The sequence below is a fragment of the Aptenodytes patagonicus genome, chromosome Z (genome assembly GCF_965638725.1).
Source record: "Aptenodytes patagonicus chromosome Z, bAptPat1.pri.cur, whole genome shotgun sequence".
Lineage (NCBI taxonomy): Eukaryota > Metazoa > Chordata > Aves > Sphenisciformes > Spheniscidae > Aptenodytes > Aptenodytes patagonicus.
Window position 1 is genome coordinate 20,915,704 of NC_134982.1, and position 24,791 is coordinate 20,940,494.

Consider the following 24,791-nt stretch of genomic DNA (forward strand, 5'->3'; position numbering starts at 1 on the left):
GTCTCTTGTCACTCAGTTTTGCTTGATGGCTTCCCACTCTCCCCCATCTGCTCAGGATGGGGTCCTGGCTGGGCTGATGTAGACCAGTACTCTTAAGACTTGCTTCAGGCTTTGAGCGCTACTGTGACTGAAAGGCAGCCATAAGTCCACTGCTTTACATGGATTGTATTTACTTTGGGTCCACCAAAGATGCATAGACAAGCACAGAAGTACAACCTGTGGGACCTGGCTGCCCAAAAGGCACCACAGTGTCTGTATTCCTCCTGCCCTTCATCTTTTTTCTACAGTCAGCACCTTCGTTGTGGGGCCAGCATGGCCATGGCAGCTTGGACACTTTGCAATTTGTGGCCACTGCACACAAATTATTTCACAAGCTGACTTGAAGAGAAATTTGTTGCAACACAGATAATCAAACAATGACAGCTTCCTGCTTTGGAAACATAAAAGGAATGCCGCTACATTCCTTATAGTGGATTAAGCCTTAAGACATAAAAGCTTGTATTGGCAAATAAAGACATGAAATTCAACCATTTAACTTAAAAACAGACAACAAAGAGACATTTGTATTTCCATAGCAACCTTATCATGTAGAAAATCTTCATGTTGAGGCTTTTAAAGGTATCTTAAATTCACAGTTATGGCAATACTTACCTATACAGCTAAGATTTGCTGAAGCAAAGTCAATCACTTGTCAGCATCTAGTCCTTTTAATGCATACAAACTAGTAGACTTATGAAAATCATCTTTTCTTCAATTTTTACTCCATTTTAAACTGCTCTGTTTGCTAATATTGCAATTGTTTTAATATATATATCTGTAAGAGGACCAATATATAATATAAAAAATACATCTCTCAATGCTAAGCATAAGACCAATCAGATGCTGTTGCTATTCTGCCGAAAAAAAATATTTTTAAAAATCACTGTAGCAATAGGCTGAAATATCCATGTCTAAAACTGATGGAAGAAATTCCTTCATGTGTAACCAAAATATATCTCTATGAGACCTGATCTTTCCCAGAAATTCTTGCAATTCATTCTGTCAAGTAATCTTAGTACATTTGCATGGGAGGCATGGGAGGACCGGAGGATTTGGAAATTAGTAGCAGGTGACTTACCTTTGTGCTGATCAAATACTGATGAAGAACTGAAATCCATTGTGATCTATCTCATTATTTACAACCAGACCAGACAAATGCCATCTCCAGGGTTTTCAGGGAAGAATCCCATATATTACAGTAAACAATGCGACGATAGCTGTCGCCAATCTTCTTGTCAGAGAATTAAACTCACTTTACAGCTGCAGGTTGTTGTCAAGGCAAGGACATTATCACTAGCCCGATGGGAATGGTATATTCTGTTTGTTATGGACTCTCTTAAAATGACATCCCTGGAAGCTTAACCGAGCATCTGAAAAACGTTTTAGCTTCAGTGAGTGAAACTGCCTACGAGCAGCTCTGAGAGATGCTGCAGCTCCTCCAGGCTCAGCAGCCGAGTGCTGCCCGTAGACAAATAAGCCTTGGAGGGTGAGTGGGACTTGGCTGGCAGACGGAGCATGTGCAGAGCTGCCAGCGCAGGTCGGGTGCAGACATCCTCGCTGTGCTGGCCCAGCAGCATGTGCTGCACTCATGGACAGCCCGGTGGGCAGGCTGCCTGTACCACTGTGCTGTCAGCAGGTGTCTGAGGATGGTTTGTGAAATGATGTTTTCAGAGATTACCTATTTCCTGATTTAACTCCTGCATGGAGAACACAAATTAGCAATCCCTTTCTACCTTCGTATAGTACTACCCAATTACAGTTAGCTAAAGTACAATGTTTAATGAAGGCATAATAACTGAGAGCACATTACCATGGCTAAAGTGGATAGTGACAGCTCCAACAGCACAGTGCACCAGATATAATAGTTCACAGCAGATGCTCCAAACAACCCCAAGTTGGGAACTCAGACTCTGTACTGTAAAGGGGAGGGGACCCTCATAAGCTTTGCTTTTTGCTGGGTTGTTTCCGTGGAAGAAATAACAATAAATGGGCTGACTTGGAATTTACCTGGAGCAGTAGATCACCAGCAGTGCCTAGGGGCTGGTGGATAGGAGGGATATAACAAGTTTACTTAGCACTGGTGCACTGGAAGAGACACATCACTACTGCTGAATACAGCAAACTAATATATGAAAATTAGAAAAGGCAAGATGCTTTTGGCCCAAAATTGCAGACAGGACCTACACTAAAGCTATGCCTAAGCTTGGTTAGCCTAAGAAGCCCCTAGACTTTATTCACTGTATTTATTCTATTCTGGTGTTTTGACCAATTCCCGTGACTACAACAAATGCTAGAGACATAACGTACATGTGGACACTGTAGGAGTTGTATCTGGAGCTGATTCACATCCCAAGCATCTGCTTCTGAACCTAAATCCAAAGTACGCGTTTGGAAAAAGATAGTATGGTCGAGGAAGCAATACAGCCTCGACAGCTTGAAACGAAAGACCAGAGCTGAAATTCTGCAAAATGTGGCCGTGTGATCTGCTAAAGTGTCCTTAACTTTGGAGAGGCATGTGGTGGGACTGCGGAGCCAGAGATTGGCTCTGTTTCTTCTCTCTACTGTTGACTGGTCTGTGCTTTGGCTCATCTGAGGCCTTTTTTATATTGAGGAGGGATCCACCGTGTGGCAAGTGCTGTCTATGCAATCTGGGAGCAGAGTATCAGTTATGCAGATGGTCAGCTCCTAACTGGCATCTCCTTGCCAGGAGGGTGGCTCAGGGGGTGGCACCAGCAGGTGACAGTCCAGTCCATCCAGTCTAATACCCTGTCTCTGCTCAAAGAGCTGCCATGGCTGCTGACTTCATGGAGGAGGCACGGGTGCTGGAGATGTGTCTGTGGTCAGGCATTTTGAACTGCAAATTATCACCCCTGGTGATCTTCAAAAGACCCCAAAAGTGGCCTTTGCTTCCTGCATGTGACAAGAAGCCCTTCGTCCTCTGTGTACACAGGATTTCTGACCCTGGGCACTGCTGCAGTGCAGGTTACACAGTTAGCTGGCCACTCCACCATCCTCTACCTAATCTGATCAACTAAATACTCACAGTTTTACTTGCCCATTTACCATTACTGGGTCTCTGTCCTTCCATTCTGCTCCTGAGATGGAAGCAATGGGCTTTGGACATTACTGGTCCAGTCTCACTCTTGCAATGCATTAGTCTGGGAATGAGGTGCATTGCAGGTACGCACCCAGGGAATTTGGGGGAGAAAAACCTGGCAGCTGATTCCTTGTGGGTCCCACGTGGGGCACAATATTCCCTATAGCACTGTGTACATTTGCCAGGGCCTCAGTTTGCCTTCAGCTATGGGAAAGCCAGGCACCTCCTGTGAGATAGGTGTCCACAGCCCACAGGGACAGAGTGTGTTTGAGAGCTGGCAACTCCTGCCCTCTCCATCCATCAGAAGAGAAGCAAGGCCAATACTTTAGCAAAACACCTTTCCCCATGTAGACACAAGCATCAGGTGAACACAGTTCTGTGTCTCAGCTATGGTAGACATATCACAGCTTAGAGGCTGCCAGAAAAGCTGACGATTTAGGAGTTGGGCTTTAGTCACTGACTTCTCTGTAAGTATCTTTTTATTGCTTCTTTGGAAGACTTGAAGGAAACATCTCCAAATTTCTCAGCGCCTCCTGTGCTCAGTGGCTATGAAAGCAACCCTGGCTAAGGACAGCAAAGCCACAAAAGAGGCAGAGCCTGGTTTAGGCAGCAGATAAAGATGATAGCTTTAATATCGTTAATTTACATTATTCTTTAGTTTAAACAAAGTGTTCCTGACTTTTTACGCTGTTAGTAGTAGTTGAGTTTTTTTGGGGTGTTGTTTTTTAGTGGAAGAAAGCCCTGGTACAGAAAAGTGATGAAAAGTGAGTGGCAGAAACACAGAGCTTTTTTTGCATGTTTGCCCACATTTACCTGTGCATCAGCGTTTGGCTGCATGTAGGGTAGTTAACTCTCCTTCTCCTTCTAACTGTTGTTCATTAGGTGAATGCAAAAGTTGTGGTGAGACCACAGAGAATGGTCGAAACATATATTCAAATGCTATGTAAATGTTATTTACTGAGGTGCAGAGCAGGGCTGAAGCCTGGCATTGGAGAGACTGAGAGATCATCGGTGCTTACAGCTGACAGCACCTGCTCTGTGCCACATTGCCATCATGATCATAGACTCCGCTTACATATCTGCTCTTCTGCTGCCCCTGCAGAGGATATTGGCAAGTGGGCAAGAGTTCTGCATCCATTTTCACCCTGACACAGTCAGTGCTTTGGAGGAAGGATGATCATCTGTCTTTGCAAAGCACCTGGAGCAGCACTGTCCCCATCTGTAAGGAGCACTGCCAGCAGCCAGCACCACAGAGACAGCAGCTCCAGGGGTGAAGTGTTTCCCTGCTTTCTTCACGGGTGTATCGCAAGCCTGAATGCTTACACCCTCAGTATTGCTCGGTAAGCATGTAATCTAGTGAATGGAAGTTGAAATGAACAAAGGGATACCATCAACCTTCATTTTCCATTCCTAATGAAATCCAGTAATAATAATTTGATTATAAAGTATTTCAAGTACCATGCTATATATAAACTAACTCCCAACTGGATTTGGAGCTCCATCCTCAATGTTGGAAGCATTAGCACCAAGTTCAGACATGTGTGAAGAAGTCAGACCCCTAGCCAGGCAGAATTCAGCTGTGCTTTCTGGTGGGGACTGATCTGGGGTCCACTCAAATGAGCAAAATCTCCAGTAAAATGTTGGCAGATAAACAGTGACTAGAGAAAGGAGGAAAAAGTCACAGCTACATCTTAGAGGTTCCCACATGAAATGTAAGACAGAGTGAGGATCTGTTCTGCTCTGCTCCCTGCTTTATAAGGCCAAATACATTCTCTGCTAAGTCAATATGACTTTTTGTCCTTGACTTCAATGGGATCAGGGCATCTCCCATGGTACGATTTATTGGGATATCACTAGCATCCTGTGAGACAAATTTAGTAACAAGCCAATCGCGCCTGGGAGTCTACTCTGTAATTACAGTAGGGCTGTTAAACAGTGACTGGTTTTATGGGTATTGTTTTCCGAAATGATAATCAGTTTGTAATTAACTAAACCAAATTTAAACTTTTTCTCAGACTAATTGTGCCCACTTCAGAAGGAGTGGGGAGTCTCCCACTGAGTTTATCACCCTTACCGTGCTGTAGCTTTCTCTCATTACCCTCCAAAGACTTCCTCATGATATTTCCAGGCCCAAAACTGCATTCAGTACCTCTGTCATGGTGTAAGGTTGGTTTGAAGAGCCTGGCAAAGTGGGCAAGCCAGATGTGCATGTGGAGGAGCAGATGGGGTGGGTGTGGAGCCCTGCTGAGTCAGCAGGGTCAAGGTGCAGGCGTGTCCGTCCTGGGTACACACCCCTGTCTGCGACACCAGAGAGCTGGAGCCGGGTCATGTCACATTTGTGGTATTACACTGGTAACTGGAAATTTATATGCAAACCCTCACTTTTTTTTTTTTTTTTTCTGTTATTGTTTATTCTACAAGATCACATAAGGAAAAAAGAAGTGTCTGTTCCAGGTCAGATCAAAAGTTCACCTAGCCTGGTAACCGCAGTGTCTAAATAGCACTCATCAGCAGGTGTCTGGCAAACTGCAGGACAAGCGTGTAGTGGTATTTCCTCTGAGTGCTCCCCTAGTCTCCAGCCTTTTTCAGATCATGGCCTGCAGAGCGAAGAATCTCTAAGGCAGTCCTGTGATTCTGCAGAGTTCCAGTAGGTGGTGGGGTGGGATCAGCAGTTGGCTCTTTGAACCAGCAGAAGCAGCTCTTAAATAGAGATGCTTGCATTGTTTTTCTATTAAATCTTCTTAAGTGGAGGAAGAAAAGTTCATTTGTGGGAAACCAGTAATCTCCGACATTATGCAGTGCATTAAGAATGCCTGCAAATTAATGAAGTCCCATTCCAGATATCAAATAACAGTACAGAGCATGACTAATCATCTATGAATGGTAAGCTTTGAGAGCCTTGCTGTAAACCTTTGTGATAGTAAATTTGCATTGATAAAATACAGGAAAAGCTTAACGTATTTTTACCTCTTCGACTCCAAAATGCTCTATCTTAAACAAGAAAAATTAGTCATTTAAAGGTAGATAGCAAATTATAAGTGGGCTGAAAACAGTATCAAGAAGAATGAATCAAAAAGACAAAACAGACTGACGCATCTCTGTGGAGTTAAAAGGCGAAGGGAGAAAGTCACCCCTTGCAGCACTGAATCAGGAGAACGTGGCTGCCTCTTCCCCAGCAGCTGGGGATGTACACATTGGGAATCCCAGTCTTGTTCTGCCACTGACTTGCTGGGACAGCTAGGTCAACTCATCTCTGTACTGGATTCGGAGTTGTCATGGTTTAACCCCAGCCAGCAACTAAGCACCACACAGCCGCTCCTCACTCCCCCGAGGTGGGATGGGGGAGAGAATCAGAAGGGTAAAAGTGAGAAAACTCGTGGGTTGAGACAGAAACAGTTTAATAGGGAAAGCAAAAGCTGTGCACGCAAGCAAAGCAAAACAAGGAATTCATTCACTCCTTCCCATCGGCAGGCAGGTGTTCAGCCATCTCCAGGAAAGCAGGGCTCCGTCACACATAACTGTTACTTGGGAAGACAAACACCATCACTCCAAACGTCCCCCCCTTCTGTCTTCTTCCCCCAGCTTTATATGCTGAGCATGACGTCATATGGTATGGAATCTCCCTTTGGTCAGCTGGGGTCAGCTGTCCCAGCTGTGTCCCCTCCCAACTTCTTGTGCACCCCCAGCCTGACTGCTGGTGGGGTGGTGTGAGAAGCAGAAAAGGCCTTGGCTCTGTGTAAGCCCTGCTCAGCAGTAACTAAAACATCCCTGTACTATCAACACTGTTTTCAGAACAAATCCAAAACACAGCCCCATACTAGCTACTGTGAAGAAAATTAACTCTATCCCAGCCAAAACCAGCACAGGAGTAGTAATACCCCATGGATGCGTGAATGTCTTTTCAAGGCTATTTGCACCATTCTGCTTTTGCGTGTTTGCTGTACCAGTTTTCCTATGAGACACACAAAACTGGGCTAGTGAGGGAGTGTCAGCTGCTCTGGGAGTGCTACCTGCCATCGCAGTGGATGTGTCCAGACTCTGCAGTGGGATGTGTGGATGACGCTGGCAGTGTTACAAATCCAAACAGGCACAACTAAACAGAAAACAGGAAATTTGAGTGAGAATTCAGTTCTTAGAGGAACTGCTTAAAAAAGAAACTAGTTTATCCCCTGCTTCTGAGAACTTTTATATTACATGAAAGGCAAATATAAAGCATCCGGTCCAATTAGCTTTGTTTGTAGAAACAACAGGAATCTATTTATTGTGTCATAGGATTATTATATCAAACAAATTTCCTCTGTTCCTCATTAATGCTTACAATACTGATACCAGCTAGCCACGCTTCATCTTTCTTCTTCAGCAAGCCATGGAAGCATGTGCCTTCTTTCTAGTCCTGTTTCTTTGAATGTCTTTTTCTGCCTCTTAATGCAGAAATCAGAGGACAATAACAAGATTAAATTCCACACCTGTATCTTTATGTTGTGTTCTTTCTAATGATTTCAGTTTCATATAATAGTGGGTGTTTCTGTGCTGGACCTAAGTGCATGTCTTTGGGATGCTGGCCCCTCCTGTCTGACCTGTGAAAACCCAGAAATTGCTTACAGCCCTTAATGTGACATCTCACCACCTGGCTGGGGAGATAGCATGCTTCAGGGAAGCTGGCTGGCATAGTGAGAAAGTTGTCAAGGCATAGCTACAGTCAGTGACATATCAGATTAATACATAAGAAAAGTAAAGTGATGGCTGGAAAATTTAGTAACATGAACAAAAGCATTTCAATGGGGCCACGTTGCAATGGCAGATGTCATTACAAAGTTGAGCATCAGAATTTACATAGTGCCTGGAGAATAACTTTTTGCTTTCTCCATTCATGTTTTGTTATTGTCTTATGCAGTTTTTCTATTTACAACTACAACCTGGAAGCAGTTTACCTTTTCAGCTGCTGATCATTTTTCTACTGTACATAAACTCCAGCACCTGCAAGCAAAAGTAAGTACAATGCAATGACACATTCCGGATTGTTACTTGTGCAGCTTTAGCAATGACCAGTGTATTCCAGATGTAAACAGGTAAATAACAGGTAAATAACGTAGCTGCACAATGCATCAAAAGCTGCTCCTCTGATTCTCTTCAGTGTGATTATAGTGAGGTGTGTAATATGGAGTGAATGAGCTGACGACTTCAGTCTTTTTTGTGTTTGGGGTAATTAAAGGTATGTGTCCATTAAAGTCTTTGATTAGCAGTATTTTACATTTCATTGACATGGTATGTCGAAGCCCCAGATACGAGAAAAAAAAAAAGGTGTCTGTAACATGGAAACTGCAAATTGCCGCACAAAGGGTTTAGTCTAGTCCTGCATTCCTTGCATACTTTGGACTCCTGTTGATATCTCATCCCAGATTATGAGCTTTACTTCTGGTTTGCAAGGTGACAAGTGCATTAGTAGTGATGGAGCACACAGGTCTGTGGTTTGGTATTATTATACTTACACAGAGGTGGCAATTTAACTGTATGCCAATGAAACTCAAACAAAAATGCAAACATTTAACTGGTATCTCAATATACGTAGTGCACTCACTCTCAGAATTTGAAGTTAAGCAGCTGACTAGGCCACAGCACCATAGGTGGGCTCACAAGCACACTGTGCAAAACAATGTTATCCTTTTGAAGACTTAGCACTACTACAGCTGCTGAAGGTGCATCAAATCTGCAACCCGGCAGGACTCTGGATTGCAGCAGCATTTATTATTGCTTTGATGTAGCCAGGATAGTTCCCAGACTTAGAAGACCTATTTATGGACACACCCTCCACCTGTACAATAACTACTGTAATTGTTGTGAAATTATGGTGATAGTGGGAGGGCCAAGGAAGTGCTGTGCTCCCATGGTGTCACGCAGGGCTGAAACCCAACCTGAAACTCTTTTGAGGTCCCAAGATTTTCCAGTCTACCTAGACAAGACATAAAAAGGTTAGGAAAAGTCACCAATGTGAAGTACATTGTAGAGGTCACTTGGAAGGCCAGAGCAGGGTCACACAGCCGGCTAGCAGTCCTGGGACTAGCAAAGGGCTTCCAAATGGCCATGGCAGACTAGTGCTGGGTCACTCTTCATCCTGGCTGTGGGATCAAGGGTGGTCTTACTGGTTAAATACTAAATTGGAAGATGGCTGTGTTCCACTGCAGCCTGCTCTCATAGGCTCTGCTGTTCCAGTTTACTGGAAATAATAATATTGTAATAATATTCATCGGTTATTCATAGAAAGCAAAAGATTTGTACACAGAACTGATGTGGTTTTAAATGCCTGAGTAGATGTTTGCAGGAGGGCTGTTGTAAAGTTTGCTCATTTCTTACTGTGATCTCTAGAATCAGTGTGCGACAGAAATGTAGAAAACATATTTTGCTGCTGACAAGTGGCTTTTATATGAAGTAATTTTTGAACTTCAGAGGACCTTTCCTGAGATTACAAAACCATCCAAGTGGGTCAAAGTGTGGCCTTAAACTATGTGGATACTTTAACTGGCAAGAGAAACTGGAAACTCTTTGGGACCACTTGAAAACTGTGTTTATTCTGCATATGATGGACAGGCACAAACTCGCTCAATTTGTGCTCTGACACAAAGACAAACCTGGTTTGTTAGCTCAAGCCCAGCATCGTACTAATATAGTCACACATTTTTCAGCTTGGAGTTTCTGTCTACTATATCCCACATATATACATGGGAAAAATAAGCACAGGGAGGAACTTTTCCTCTACAAATGTAACTGAAACCTCCAGATATGTTGGTCAGAAGTAATTAATGGATTACACACATAGATGTTCAGGAATAGGAACACGAGAGCAGACGAGTGGAGGTGCCGAGGGTACCTCAAGCAACTGCAGCGGGACGGGCCGCAGCACCCGTGTAGGGGGGCTGTGCTGCCTGGCCTGGGGTGCAGTGCAGGACTGTGCATTTTGTCGGGTTGTCAGTGGCACAATAGGTGACAGATGAAACCCCATGGCTTCCTCCCTGCCCTGCAGAGCCTGTGCTAGGCGTGCCTCCTGAAAGGTTAAGCAAGCACAGACCTTCCTGGCAAAATTGCCACGCTTCAGAGTTTTTTCAGGGAGGGAAATGTTTTTCAGTCTGGTTAGCCTGGCTTAAAATAATAAAAAAAAAATCCTGGAAAAGAGTGAAAACAGGTATTAGCTAAGCAAAAGGTGAATGTGCCCAGCTTCTTTGGAGACGTAGCTGGTAGGGAAATGTCTTTGCTTTGTCTCAGCTGGCTGAGAAGACCGCTTTCGTGGCAGAAACTGTCAGTGGTGGCAATGCCATGTTTGCAGGCCCAGCCTGGCCTGGGCAAGCCGGTGGCTGCAGGCACAACGGCAGCCGACTGGGGTCAGGGACGGTCCATGCCTGCGGGAAGCAGCGTGGCCATGCAGCCGCCCTGAGGTGAGTGGGGCCCCTCAGCCAGCCCGGGTTCCCAGCAAGCTCCCAGCAAACTCCCAGCAAGCTCTCATGCCTCCGGGCTTGCCCCCATCCTGAGCGTCAGCCTGGGGCTGTGCTGAAGTGTGATTTTTGTATGAAGAGGCTATTGAATCACACGTGTTTGTATGCCTGCACAAACTTAGCTGAGACGTCTACAGCATGTCAGGACAGCAGGGGAGCATATAGAGGAAAGGGAGTGTTGCCCGTGCCCCCATTAATTCAGTTTTTCCTGACTGTCAGACTGTGTACCTCTTGTTTTGGATGCTCGCTTACTCCTCTGATCGCCTGCAGTGCTTACTGCTAGCTGGTGGGTGGGATATGGGGATGAGAGTGTGTCCCCAGCCTGCCTGTGGGCTCCGCACCACGAGCTGCCCTCGACACCTTGAAGCACCTGCTGGGTGCAGCCTGGTGTCACCCAGCCAGCTTTGGGGCAGTGCTGCGGTGTCCAACAGCAGAAAGGCAATGGCTAGAGGGAAGTGCACAAAGGCAGTGATGACCGTTTTCTCACTAACTTAGGCACTAAAAATAAACAACCTACAGACCCATCCCTTCATCCCCCATGGACACATCACAAAGCAACTTGAACAACCTTGAAAAAACCATGCGAGACTCTAAAAATGGTTTTGTGATTTGCTGTGTGACTGACTGAAGGCAGAAGCATTGTAAAGTTCTCTGAGCATGTTTCTGTTCTTGAATTATTTTGAAATTATAGCACTTTCAGATGTTGTATAGCTTCTTCTTTTGTAACCGGAGTCACTTTGACAGTCTATAAGTCCTAAGCTATTCATTATATCATTGTCAGGAGTGGGTAGGGCTGCATAGAAGTAAATATAACAAGTACCTTCATTTTTAGAAAAAGTGAGTCTTATGGAATAGGTCAAGATATTTTTAAGTATGTGGAAAGGCATGCTTGATTTGTTTGTGTTAACATTCAAGCTGGCTTAATAGTAAAGAAAGTCCTTCGCAAATATTTTTTTCTATTTCAGAATTGGTTTGCTGTGACTTGTGAGACTGGTTATAACCCACAACTGTCTTGGCAGCTGCATGAATATGAAATTGTCATGTCTGCAGATCATGAAAATGTCATGAGTCTCTATAAATGAATGAGAAATTTTAGCTGGTCTTTATTATGCTGCTATTCTACAGTATCAGTCATTATCTACTTTTCTGAGTTTTCTTATGCTTTTTTTCCCAAAAGTGATAAGTACACATAAATCTTTTAAGACAACTCTGACTGTGCAGGGATTTAATTTACGCAAGCAAGGCTGGAACGTTACAATTTCCAGGAGTCATTTTAGCAAGTAAATTTTGTTATACGTAATGCCCTTTGATGACCACTCAAACAAGATGAACAACAAATCATAGAATCATAGAATCATAGAATCATTGAGGTTGGAAGAGACCTCTAAGATCATTGAGTCCAACCGTCAACCCAACACCACCATGCCCACTAAACCATGTCCCTAAGTGCCTCATCTACACGTCTTTTGAATACCTCCAGGGATGGGGACTCCACGACTTCCCTGGGCAGCCTGGTCCAATGTTTAACCACTCTTTCAGTAAAGAAATTTTTCCTCATGTCCAATCTAAACCTCCCCTGGTGCAACTCCAGGCCATTTCGTCTCGTCCTATCACTAGTTACTTGGGAGAAGAGACAGACACCCACCTCGCTACAACGTCCTTTCAGGTGGTTTTAGAGAGCGATGAGGTCTCCCCTCAGCCACCTTTTCTGCAGGCTAAACAACCCCAGTTCCCTCAGCTGCTCCTCATAAGACTTGTGCTCCAGACCCCTCACCAGCCTCGTTGCCCTTCTCTGGACACGCTCCAGCACCTCGACGTCCTTCTTGTAGTGAGGGGCCCAAAACTGAACACAGTATTCGAGGTGCGGCCTCACCAGTGCCAAGTACAGGGGCACGATCACTGTGTAAAAATAGTTTACAGTCATTTGCCTACTGAGATTTGCAAAATCATACACACACACACACATTGTATTTGTGCACAAACACACAGTAGGGCCTTTAGTAATCTTTAACTGGAAGCTAAGACAAATTATAGAAGTTCACCAAAAATGATACTGAAGTGGGCTCAGACGCATTTAAAAAAAAAAGAGATCTGTATGAAATTGTCCTAGTTTCGGCAGGGATAGAGTTAATTTCCTTTCTAGTAGCTGGTACAGTGTTTTGGATTTAGGATGAGAACAAAGTTGATAACACACCGATGTTTTAGTTGTTGCTAGGTAATGCTTACACTAGCCAAGGACTTTTCGGCTTCCCATGCTCTACTGACGGAGAAGGCTGGAGGTGCACAAGAAGCTGGGAGGGGGCACAGCCAAACTGGCCAAAGGGACATTCCATACCGTGTGACGTCATGCTCAGTACATAAACTGGGGAAAGCTGGCCGGGGCGGCCGCTGCTCGGGGACTGGCTGGGCATCGGTCGGCGGGTGGTGAGCAATTGTACTGTGCATCACTTGTTTTGTGTATTATTATTATTATTATTATCATATTATTATTATAATTTTATTTCAATTATTAAACTGTTTTTATCTCAACCCACGAGTTTTTCTAACTTGTGCTCTTCCAATTCTCTCCCCCATCCCACCGGGTGGGGGGGAGTGAGCGAGCGGCTGCGTGGTGCTTAGTTGCCGACTGAAATTAAACCACGACAGAAATAAAGCCAGATAACAGACAACCTCTTACTGAACTTGCTTAATCCAGGAGGAGATTTGCTGGTGGATGGTGGGGAGGGGGCTGGAGGCTATCCCTGCTCCTGCTATGTGGCACATGTTTCACGTCACATGCAAGGGGAGCAGCTGTGCTGCCTCGCCAATCCACCCCATGGCTGTAGTGATCGCTGTCTAATCCATGGCAGATTTATAACTCACCCCAGGTGAGGCCATGTGAAATCACTCCATCAAAACTCTACAGCCAGGAACAATTGTCTAAAATTAAGACCAAGAACACAGACATGCATCCTTGGGTCAATTAATAAAACTGCTGAGAGACTGTGTACTTGTCTGGAAGGATGCCTTGTCAGAGCAGGGTCTTCATGAGGTCTCATCCATACTTCATGATGACAAAGGCACTGGGGGCCTTTATCTTCAAAGGTACTACAGGATCTGCAATATTTATGAGACCAGTAGGCCATCTGCTCTTGTGTCTTCTCCAGCAACAGTAAGCAGCAGGTGCGTAGAAGTGTAGGAACTGAGCAGATATAGAAAAACCTTTCTCTGGTATGCCCTTCTAGTTTCCAGCAATCAGTGCTTTAGAGACTGCTGGAAGTCGTGTCCAGATCATCACAGATAACTGTAGTCAGTGGATCTGTTGCTCATCAGTCTGTCTGTTGTGTTATTGGACTTGCATATGCTTTTGGCTTCTACATCATCCTAAATTACATGGTTAAATTTCTTGTGCCCAGTAATCTTGTACTTTCAGAAAGAATGATTGTTGTTCTCTCCAGTATTCCTTATTTTATAGATCTCTATCAGCGGTGCTTAGGGACCTACATTCCTCTGAGGTTGTGGGTCTGGCTTCTTTTACATAGAAGTTGCTTAAGCCAGCAGCTAGTGCAGATGTTTTGAGTTTGGTGGATGTCTGCAATAGTGAAGAACAGCAAAATGGTGATTTCTTCCAGTAGAAACAAATGCATTTTCTCTGTCAAATTTTTACAACTGAGACCTATGAAATAAGATAAACTGAAGGAAATTATGAAAAGACCTTCCTGAAATAGATACCTGTGTAGCGGAGGGAATGGGATACAGATATTTCCATGAGCATTTTCTCAGGACCACATTGTCAATGTAGAGCTGAGCCAGAGCGGGTATAGCAGCTGCTTAAACTTGTATCTAGGAGGGTCTGCTGCTGAATTGGTGGAGTTCTGGCAGTGATGAATTTTGGCCAGTAATTACTAAAACAAATGAAAAATAGCAGCCAAAGGTTATAGTACAAAATACCTGCTATTAATATCTGTCATGATGCCAGAAAGGCTTCTGAAGTATCTTAGAGCAGGTTTGCTTTTCTTCTAGTAGGAGGGTACTCAAGAGAGGAGAGAAGATAAAGTTCTTTCTTAGACTGTAAAGAGGCTAGAAAGCTTAGCATACTTAAAATTGCTTAGCAAACACTGGCAAACTCTAGCTTACAGTGAGGCCATTTCTGTGCAATCTGCTGCCATGTTTTGCTTTGAGCAGGGAAGACAGTATTTCACAGAGCTGTTAGCGGAGGTGGAGCAAATATATCCCCAGGACTCACTGGGCCACACACTGTGCAGTACAAAGTGTATGTTGACAATGTCAAAGCAAGTAGAGCCAAAGTGGCAAGAGGTGAACGGGATAGGGTATAGCAGTTATTTCATGGGATACAGCACTCCTCAATCTTCGATTCTTCTAGTTGCACAAAAGATGCAACTAATTTGGTGTTCCAGTCAATATTTCTCTCTCCTGGGTGCTAAGCGTCTCATAAACACAACGGCCAGCCTACATATATGTATGTATGAATATATGTATACACCCCCCTCCCCACACACATTTACACACACATATATAGTGGCCAACCTAATATATATGTATGATTGATGTCTGCCTAATACATAATACGGTTATTTGAAATGCTACTGAGGGCGTATAAGATGGTGCAGTTGCCGAAAAACTATTGTGAAGCCTCCTGTTTCTTTTTAGGTAATGCTATTTGTGAAAAGCTTTCAGAAGTAAAAAGCAGTATTTTATTATTTGAGGACAATTAAAAATGCAGATTTTCTTTGGACCCATGTTTTTACTCATCCCATTAAATGTTGGTCACCTGGACATTTGCATCAGGATTATGGTGTCTAATGAGATTAGTTAGATAACACTTCTTGTTAATTAGGGTGGCCTGTCCACTAGAGTTTTTCTGAAGGGCATGTGGGTGCATGAAACAGAATGCTTTGGAGGACAAGTGACTGTGAGACCAAGGTCAGAGGTAGGATGCTGCGGGGTATATGAGACTGCAAACATGAGTGTTAACATGGAAATGCTTTTTAAACCAGTTGACTAAAAAGGCACTAATAGAAAAAAAGCACAACAGACATACTTTTATAGGAGTAATCATGTCTATTCAACTGTTATTCAAATGATATTCAAATGTATCTATTGAATCTGAAGAGATGATGTGCACAGAGTGCAGTAAAAAAAATCAAACAGAAAATTACAATGAGAAAGCTCATTTTAAAGAAACTATTAGAAAATAGCTAACTAATTTCTTGCTCTGAATAGTTTTAGTTGGAGATGTTTGCATTCTGCTGGGCACCGTAATTGTTTGAGAGAGATTCAATCGGATGCACTTGAGACTCACTTACATGTTCTGTCTACGTAAGTCCAGAATATTTTGCACTTCCCAAAAACACAGAACACAAAGAGAGCTTGATTCTTTACTTAGAAGGAAGGACAATAATTCAAAATTGTGGAATGAAACACAGCATAGTAAAATGTAGGCTGAATATCTGGATAGATGTCATGGTAGTGAGATAAATTAGACTGTAAAAGAGTCTGAAGAAAGCCTGAGAGTCCTTTAAAGTAGAAAGAACAAAGCTGCCTGACATATACTACAGAGAACAACCCTATGCTTATGGGGAGAGACAAGATGATATCATAGGTCTTTTCCATCATTTATTTTCTAACGTCTATAATCTGTGATAAAGCATACTTTTGTGGAGAGGGGCCAATATTTTTAAGCCTAGGCACTGACATTTGGATCTAGTTTAAAGAAGTATATGTAATCAGTCACAGGGAACCTTTCCAAAACTCTAAGACATGATGCAAGAGGAGCTGAGAAGTTACTGTGTTGAATCAACAGACCATGCTTAAAAGAGCAGGGGCTGCCTAGGAGCCCACATCTGTACAGAAGTTAGTCTTACAGCGCTCCATTTGCAGTTTCCTCCTATGTATTACCATAACAAAAATCATAATGATTAGAAATAACAGGGTATTTGCTTTTTGATACTAATAACTGAATCCAAAGCCTCCAAACAAACCTGCATGTGGATCTTGCAAGGCATGGTATCATTTCAGAATATATGGAAAAAAGATTTTGTAGCACTGGAGTTTTATCCTTTCCACAGTTACAAGACAGCACATCCACCTTTTTCCAGTGTCATAAGAATTAACACCAAGAGCTTACAGTGAAAGATATGGCCTCTGGCTACCGCATGAGGTGTGATTGTACTGTTAGCTGCTGGCCTGAATATACAACACACATGAGAACGACAATATGTAATAGCCTTGTAGCTTTTGTGCTCATAATGTTATACCAATATTTCCCCCTCAGCATTACAAACATGGCAATTACAAATACCAAAGGTAATATATATTGCAGAAAACTACACACAAAATTTCCTTACACTCTTTACATGGGTTCTTTTCTTTTTTTAAATAAAACCTAGCATGTATGAGGAGAACATAATTAAAGAAGTGTACATTTGTCTTACCTAAAACTAACTGATTCTGTAAAATCTATTCGAGGGAGGACAAAGGAGAATGGATGATTAAACATAACCTCAGCCAGTCAAAGAAATGAAAACTTCCAGGCTATGTATTTACAGTGGAAGGGGATTATACAGTGACAGGGTGGTCTCCCAAAGCATTCAGCCCACATTCAGCCAGCTGGGTAAGCCTGAAGTCCACCCAAGTCCTTGCCTACCGCTTCCTATTTGTTGGCTTCAGCTCTTCAGAAACATCTACCCAACATGAAGTAGAAAGCAGGGAAACTTAGATGCAATTTTGGCCATTTGAATTTGGAGGTCTCTCTTCGGAGCTCTCTCTTCTCCCACTGATACCAGTATGAGTTGTACATTTGTTTAAGAGGCAGTTCGACAATATGTTTTTTAAAGTCTTGCTCATGGCACATGGTAATGCATATCTTCCTTTATTTCTGAAATATCAGCTCTGGACCCCTGAGGAGGCAGTATGAATGACCAGCAGTGTTGCCAGGCATGGGATTCACAGGGTGTCATGGCACCCACCATCTGTTCTGGATAAATCCTCTGCTGTATGACTCAATGTCATGAGTCACAAGTTACTTTCTGAAACAGGCTAACCATTCTCATCATTATCTGGGTATTTCATTTGGGGTCATAATACTTTATTTTCAACTTTGTAAGCTAGAGGTGCAAAGTGGTTGGTTAGCATTTCACTGTCTGCACACACTTATTTACCTAAAAAAACCTACACAACTACATTGCTAAAAATAACTCAGACAGAAAAGAGTGAGACTCATCACCTCCCAGTTATTTAAAGTCTGATTTTACATCTTTGCTATACTTTAGTAGGAACATGTGAGATACCTTAAAAATTATTTGTTGATTTGTTCTTACTTTTCCAGTAAAAGAGTAGCTCCAGAATCAAATGCATTCATATATTATTGGGATTTACAGGTGTTTTTCCTAGTCGATCTGTCACAGCATAGCCAGCCACAAAATGTGTGCATTTCAGTTAATCATTGCCCAAGAAACATTAGCAGTTGCCATATTTTAGAATGGAGGATCCCTAAATTCCCGCAGAAGTTGCAGCTGATAGAGAATACAGATAAGTTAATAACGCCAGACTCAGGGGACACTTGACAAACAAAACTGCAGATGTGAAGCCTGGACTGAGTTGCATGTGTTTCTTGGAAGCCTTTCAAAAGGTTGATTAAAACCTGCCGAGCCTCATGCTGCAGGCTTTGAGACGTTCTTGAGTTTCAGCACGTGCTGGTGGCCTCAGTTTTTTTCAGCTTTTGTCTGAGGAAGGTGAGGAATATTTTAGCTTACTTTAACCTCAGGTAGGGAGGGGCAATACTTTTCCTGTGTTTGCTGATGTGGTTTGCACCACGTTTCTGGAATCTGGCTCACACAGTCGGAGTCAAGGGCGATTTCAAGATGTCACGATACATCAGCAAAAGTAATTAGAGAAAGAATGTGAGCTGGCACTTGCATTAATGCTGCCTAGTAATTAATAGCATAGCTACAATCTTGCTGGCTCCTGTAACAATCTGCAGGCTTGAGCCAGGGCTTCTGCTTTACTTTCTGCCTGTCTGACCTTGAGTAACTATGCCATCCCACCCTTCTGAGAAGTTGCGGAGGAGACTGTTTTGGCTGGAATTAGACAGCCCCAGATGGTACTCTAATGCTCAACACCTGCTATGACTCCTTCAGTTCTTGTTCTCTCTGCTGCAGCTTTTGTACATGTCTTTTTGCAGTTTGTTCAGTGGAGCAGGGAGAGAGAGGGAGGGAGAGTCACTGTCCAGCTCAAGGTGGATGCGTGGATGTGGGATTTGCTCGGTGCTTCACCCGCACACCAGTTGCAGCACAGTGAGCATGAGCACCCTGTAAGCCATGGGGCAGTAGTAACTCTGTTCACTGAATCATTTCTCTTGTGTGCTGATCTAGGAGAGACTGAACACTTGCATCTCAGCACAAATACATTACCTGGCTACTGCAGATCTTCCAAAACTGAAAGAGTTTTCATGGAGGTTTTTCTCTCCTCCCTCTATGACTGCAGATATTGAAGGCATTGTGAGCCACCATTCCTGAAAGACTGCCAAAAATATATTTATAAAACAACTCTGTGTTTACATTAGTTTTAATAAAAAAACCTCATCTGTACAGCCCTCTCTTTCGAGTAATCTCATCTCATCTTTCGAGACCTACCTGAAGGCTCTTCCTGGCTGAGTGTATCTTTTCCAATAGCTGCTGAGGACGTGCCTGACATTACTATGGCTCACAGAAGGAGATTGGAGTTTTAGCCCAGCTGCTTTCTGAGGTAGTCACAGAAAGAAAGATCAGCTTAGTGGACCGGACTTGTGTTCTGATTAAAATATTCTATCAAATCAGGCTCCCCCACTGCTAGTTCCTGTAGGGCAAATATAGATCCATGGCTGGAACTAATAAATGGCAAGATGTCAGTGTGGTCCTCCTGGTAGACCTGGTTTAGCGACTTGTGAAGGTTGCCAGATTGATTTTATTTCAAGAGGATATACATTTATCATTCCTCCTGACCAAACAGTGGCAGCAGAGCAGGGCAGATCCTCGGATGCCCCAAACCAGCATAGCATCACTGACACCATTTTACCCAAAATGAAAAGCTGGGCTAACCCTAAGCACCCCGTGTTTGGCACACAGAGCAGTTTGTGGGTGAAGTGTGCCCTTGACCTCTGGACCTCATAGCAGTCTGAAAAGGAACAAGCTGTCTGCAGGCAGTTGTGACTGCCTCCTGTGCACATCAGTGAAAGGGTATCAATCCTGCCAAACAAATCCACATTAATAAATAACAATAAGAAAAAAAAGGGGCACAGGTTCAGGAGAGTGTGACATACTTACAGGGCATCTGCTAAATTTTCAGTACATGTTGTCTGATCCCTTGCTAGCTGATCCAAGTATCTGAATGCTGAAGACAGTTCAAACAAGTTTTAATCAACAAATGAAGAAACATGTTCAGAAGAAATTTGGCATGAGAACTTTGGTTCCATCAGAAAGCAGTCATTGTCTGGTTTTAGGATTACCAGTACATGAGATGGTATGTGAAATGGTAGAATATCTTACATAGCCAGGGCAATACTTCAGTATCAAGAAACATTAAAATAACAAGTTTCAAGATCTGCTCAGGATAAGTCTCTTTAGACCATGGGGTTTGTTATTTTTATCATTTTACAAATCCTTTATGGGAAAAAATATTTCCCTTCCATACACTATAGCTCCAAATAAAATATTCTGCACAGACTAGAGTGTTAAACAATATCTAGTGTATACAAATATAAAATAGGAAAGCCATGAAAGGATTGTCACGTGGTATTCTTCCATAGTCTCTATTTTATTTACCTCAAAAAATGACTGTAGCATGCCATTTTAAGACAGCTGTGTTGGATTTAATGAAGGTTACTTGTTGATGAGTGCTGATGGTGTATGTCACTGTGCAGACATACAAACGTAGAGCTCAGGTAATTTACTCTCTCTCTGAGATTCTTGTCAGGGTAAATGACTGACTCCCATAACTAATTATGATGCAAGAAAGCATCCAGCCACTGCTGCAATAGAAGACATTTTACTTTCCTGGATCAGGTAGCTGGACAAGTTACTTTTTGTTCTTTCCTGATCAGGGTAAATTCCTGAGGCAGAGTTTCTCTCCTGGAAACAGGCATTGGTGTTGGGCTGATATCCTAGAAGGAAGAGATTGCATTGCATGGCCTGTAATCCTCTTTATTTCAGGATAAGTATGCACTTGCAAATAAAGCATGTTGTACTTAGAATTCCATAGATGGGATCTGTCTGACTAAACTGTGCTATGAATATTTATTTGCACTGTAGATACCGGTTTCCGAGCTAGAGACTCTAGAGTCCTTTAGTGTCAAGAGAAAAATAGATGCTGCTAGCACACAACTAATCTCATCCTAAAGCAAATGTGAAAAGCAGGTCAGATGAATGGCATCCTTAATATGTAGACACATGAGAAATACATGAAATAGAATTACACTTGGAGAAACAGGAAAGGGTTCATGTGCTTGTTTTACATGACTTCAAAGTGAAATGAAATCAGGTCCTTCTGAACTGTCAACACTGAAACACTCGTGGTGCTCCAGGGCCCCCTGGTCTCCAGTCCCAGTTTTGATGTCTCTACACACTCTTGCACTAAGACATGGATCCTATGAACTTCTATGGGAATTCCCATTGTTAAGAAATGACATTGGTGTGATGTCATTGACACTTTTTTTTAAGTTATTTCGAAGATGCTGTCAAATTACAGTGACATTATCTAGGTCCACTGAAATAAAAAATGGCCTCCCATTTACACAGGCTTTTGCTTAAACATATTTCAATCATGTGCTGTTGTTCCAGTCTCTGTGACAAAAAAATCCATGATGATGGGTGATACAGGTTTGCCTTTCAATCAGGTTAAGACAGTTGAGCAACATTAAGATTACTGGAAAGACTAATACACTTGAAGGCATGTTATCTGTTATCACTGAAGTCACATGCGAAAAACAAGCAGCTCCTGGGAAGTCTTTGTGAATTTCCGGAACAGCTTGATAAAAGTTACTTTACATTTAGCTTACAGTCCAAGCCAAGATAACCCTATCTCTCTGGAGGTATTTGTTTTCACACTTCCATATATACTTCACCTTTTCACTTTGTCATGAATTCATTAACTTCAAGGATCTCAATATCTGAAGACAACTTCCACAATGTCAGTAGGCTATTTGTTGTCATGTGAAACTCATCTTCTCAGGGGTAACCTTGGCTTATGCCAGTAGGTATCTGGGAGCTTCTTCTTATCTTCAGTTGCATAATTTTATCACGTTTTTGGCATATGTTTTTAGTATTTATAATAAATATTGTGTTTATAAATACATTATTATGCTTTTCACCCAACAATAATTTCCAATTTCTCAATTTGTTTTTATCAGCTGAGGGCATGCCAAAACCAGATTAATTGCTTCTGCATTACTGGTAGGTCTGTTAGCAAGCTCGTTGTGATGTGCTGTCATTAGCATGCAGAAATATTTCTTAATTCTTCTGTGTATTATGCTAGCAATTTACTTTATCCAAATGTTTATTGAAGTGGATTTTGCTAGATACCACTGAGAAACTCAGTGTGTTCGTATAACATGTTTGTATTGCTGTTTTCCCTCCAAGTTCTGTACATTTTAATTTGTGCTTTCTATCCTTCCCTGATTTTGGGGGTGATGAAACTAGCCGTATCTGTAAGTTCACTGAATAAATTGTTCAGTGCTCACTGGCTTGAGAAGTTAATTGGCTTTCAATATGTTTGGAGCACTTACAAAACAAAGCATACCGGCTGGATCTAAGGCAATTTCATCTGTAGTTTGGCTTTTCAGAACATGAAGACATAGAAACTTGCTAAAATGAAGCTGAAGTCGTCAGCTGTGAAGGCCAATAAGGCTAATTTGAAAGCATGCCTTTCGTTCATTAGATACCCTAGGTCTAAAGGTGACTTCAGTTCTTTGGGTGCTTTTTTTTGCCAAGGTTTTTATAAATTGGAATGCCTCATGATGATATCCCTTGAAAAGTGCTTCTACTTGGTTTTAAAGTGCCTACTGAGGGAGATAGATTGGTGGAGCCACACTCTACCATCCCTGAGGCAAAGGCAGCAGATGGAGGCTCCATGAGAAGCAGAGGATCCCCTGCCTTCTTGCCACCAGATAGAAAGAGGGGACCTAAGCGACGGGAGGGAATGGAAACAGGTCCCTGCTCGGGGTACCAGGCGAACCCCCGCCCAGCCTCCCTCACCTTCCCGGTTGCCTTTACACAACAGATATGGGGCCCTGGAACTTGAGGGCCAGGCAAACGAGGATGTAGACGAAGGTCCATCCAGGGGGTCACCTAGGGTGAGGCAGGCAGCCCCACGCATTATGACTGCCGCTGCTAAGAAAAAAAGGAGGGTAATTGTCATAGGCGATTCCCTTCTGAGGGGAACAGAGGGCCCTATATGCCGACCGGACCCATCGCACAGGGAAGTCTGCTGCCTCCCTGGGGCCCGGGTCAGAGACATCACTAGGAAACTCCCTGGTCTGGTACGGCCTTCCAACTACTACCCACTGCTGGTTATACAGGCTGGCAGTGATGAGGTTGCAGAGAGAAGTCCTGCAGTGATCAAAAGGGACTTCAGGGCACTGGGGCGACTGGTTGAAGGATCGGGAGCACAGGTAGTGTTTTCCTCAGTCCCTACAGTGGCAGGGAAGGATCCTGAAAGGAGCAGGAAAACACACCTGATCAACACGTGGCTCAGGGGCTGGTGCCATCAGTGGAACTTTGGCTTTTTTGATCACGGGGAGGTTTACACGGCACCGGGCCTGCTGGCGACAGATGGAGTTCAGCTGTCTCACAAGGGAAAAAGGATCATGGCTCATGAATTGGCGGGGCTCATTGAGAGGGCTTTAAACTAGGTTCAAAGGGGGAAGGGGATAAAACCAGGCTCACTAGAGACGAGCCTAGGGGTGGCGTGCCGATGCTGGGGGTGAAATCGATAGCCCAGCTCAAGTGCATCTACACCCATGTACGCAGCATGGGCAGCAAACAGGAGGAGCTGGAAGCCATTGTGCAGCGGGAGAGATATGACTTAGTCGCCATCACAGAAACATGGTGGGGTGACTCCCACGATTGGAGTGCTGCAATGGATGGCTATAGACTCTTCAGAAGGGACAGGTGAGGAAGGAGAGGCGGTGGGGTGGCCCTGTGTGTTAGGGAGTGTTTCGATTGTCTAGAGCTCAATGATTGTGATGATGATAGGGTTGAGTGTCTATGGGTAAGGATGAGGGGGAAGGCCAACGGGGCAGATATCCTGCTGGGAGTCTGTTATAGACCACCCAACCAGGATGAAGGGGCGGATGAAGCATTCTACAAGTGGCTGGCAGAAGTCTCACAATCGCTAGCCCTTGCTCTCGTGGGGGACTTCAACTTCCCGGACGTCTGCTGGAAATACAACATGGCAGAGAGGAAGCAGTCTAGGAGGTTCCTGGAGTGTGTGGAAGACAACTTCCTGACACAGCTGGTAAGTGAGCCTACCAGGGGAGGTGCCTCGCTCGACCTGCTGTTTACTAACAGAGAAGGACTGGTGGGAGATGTGGTGGTCGGAGGCCGTCTTGGGCTTAGCGACCATGAAATGATAGAATTCTTGGTTCTCGGTGAAGTAAGGAGGGGGGGCAGCAAAACTGCAACCATGGACTTCCGGAGGGCGGACTTTGGCCTGTTCAGGACACTGGTTGAGAGAGTCCCTTGGGAGACGGTCCTGAAGGGCAAAGGGGTCCAGGAAGGCTGGACGTTCTTCAAGAAGGAAGTCTTAAAGGAGCAGGAGCAGGCTGTCCCCATGTGCCGTAAGAAGAACGGGCGGGGAAGACGACTGGCCTGGCTGAACAGGGAGCTCTTGCTGGGACTCAGGAGAAAAAGGAGAGTTTACCACTTGTGGAAGAAGGGGCAGGCGACTCAAGAAGAGTACAGGGATCTCGTTAGGTCGTGCAGAGAGGAAATGAGAAAGGCAAAAGCCCAGCTAGAATGCAACCTGGCCACTGTTGTTAAAGACAACAAAAAATGTTTTTACAAATGTATTAATGACAAGAAGAGAGCCAAAGCAGAATGTCTATCCCTTATTGGATGCAGGGGGAAACATTGTCAGCGAGGATGAGGAAAAGGCTGAGGTACTCAATGCCTTCTTTGCCTCAGTCTTTAACAGGCAGA

General features: G+C 43.6%; 1 protein-coding gene across 2 annotated transcripts in view; it reads right to left on the bottom strand.

Annotated features, from left to right (window-relative positions):
* The window catches only part of ANKRD55 (ankyrin repeat domain 55), a 51,904-nt gene extending 50,416 nt beyond the window's left edge, over positions 1–1,488 (bottom strand). For both annotated transcript variants that reach the window (XM_076362119.1, XM_076362120.1), the window contains exon 1: positions 1,118–1,488. In XM_076362119.1, coding sequence (XP_076218234.1) covers positions 1,118–1,157 — 40 coding nt within the window. In that variant the 5' untranslated portion in view covers positions 1,158–1,488. The remainder of the gene's footprint in view (positions 1–1,117) is intronic.
* Between the last annotated feature and the right edge of the window lie 23,303 nt (positions 1,489–24,791).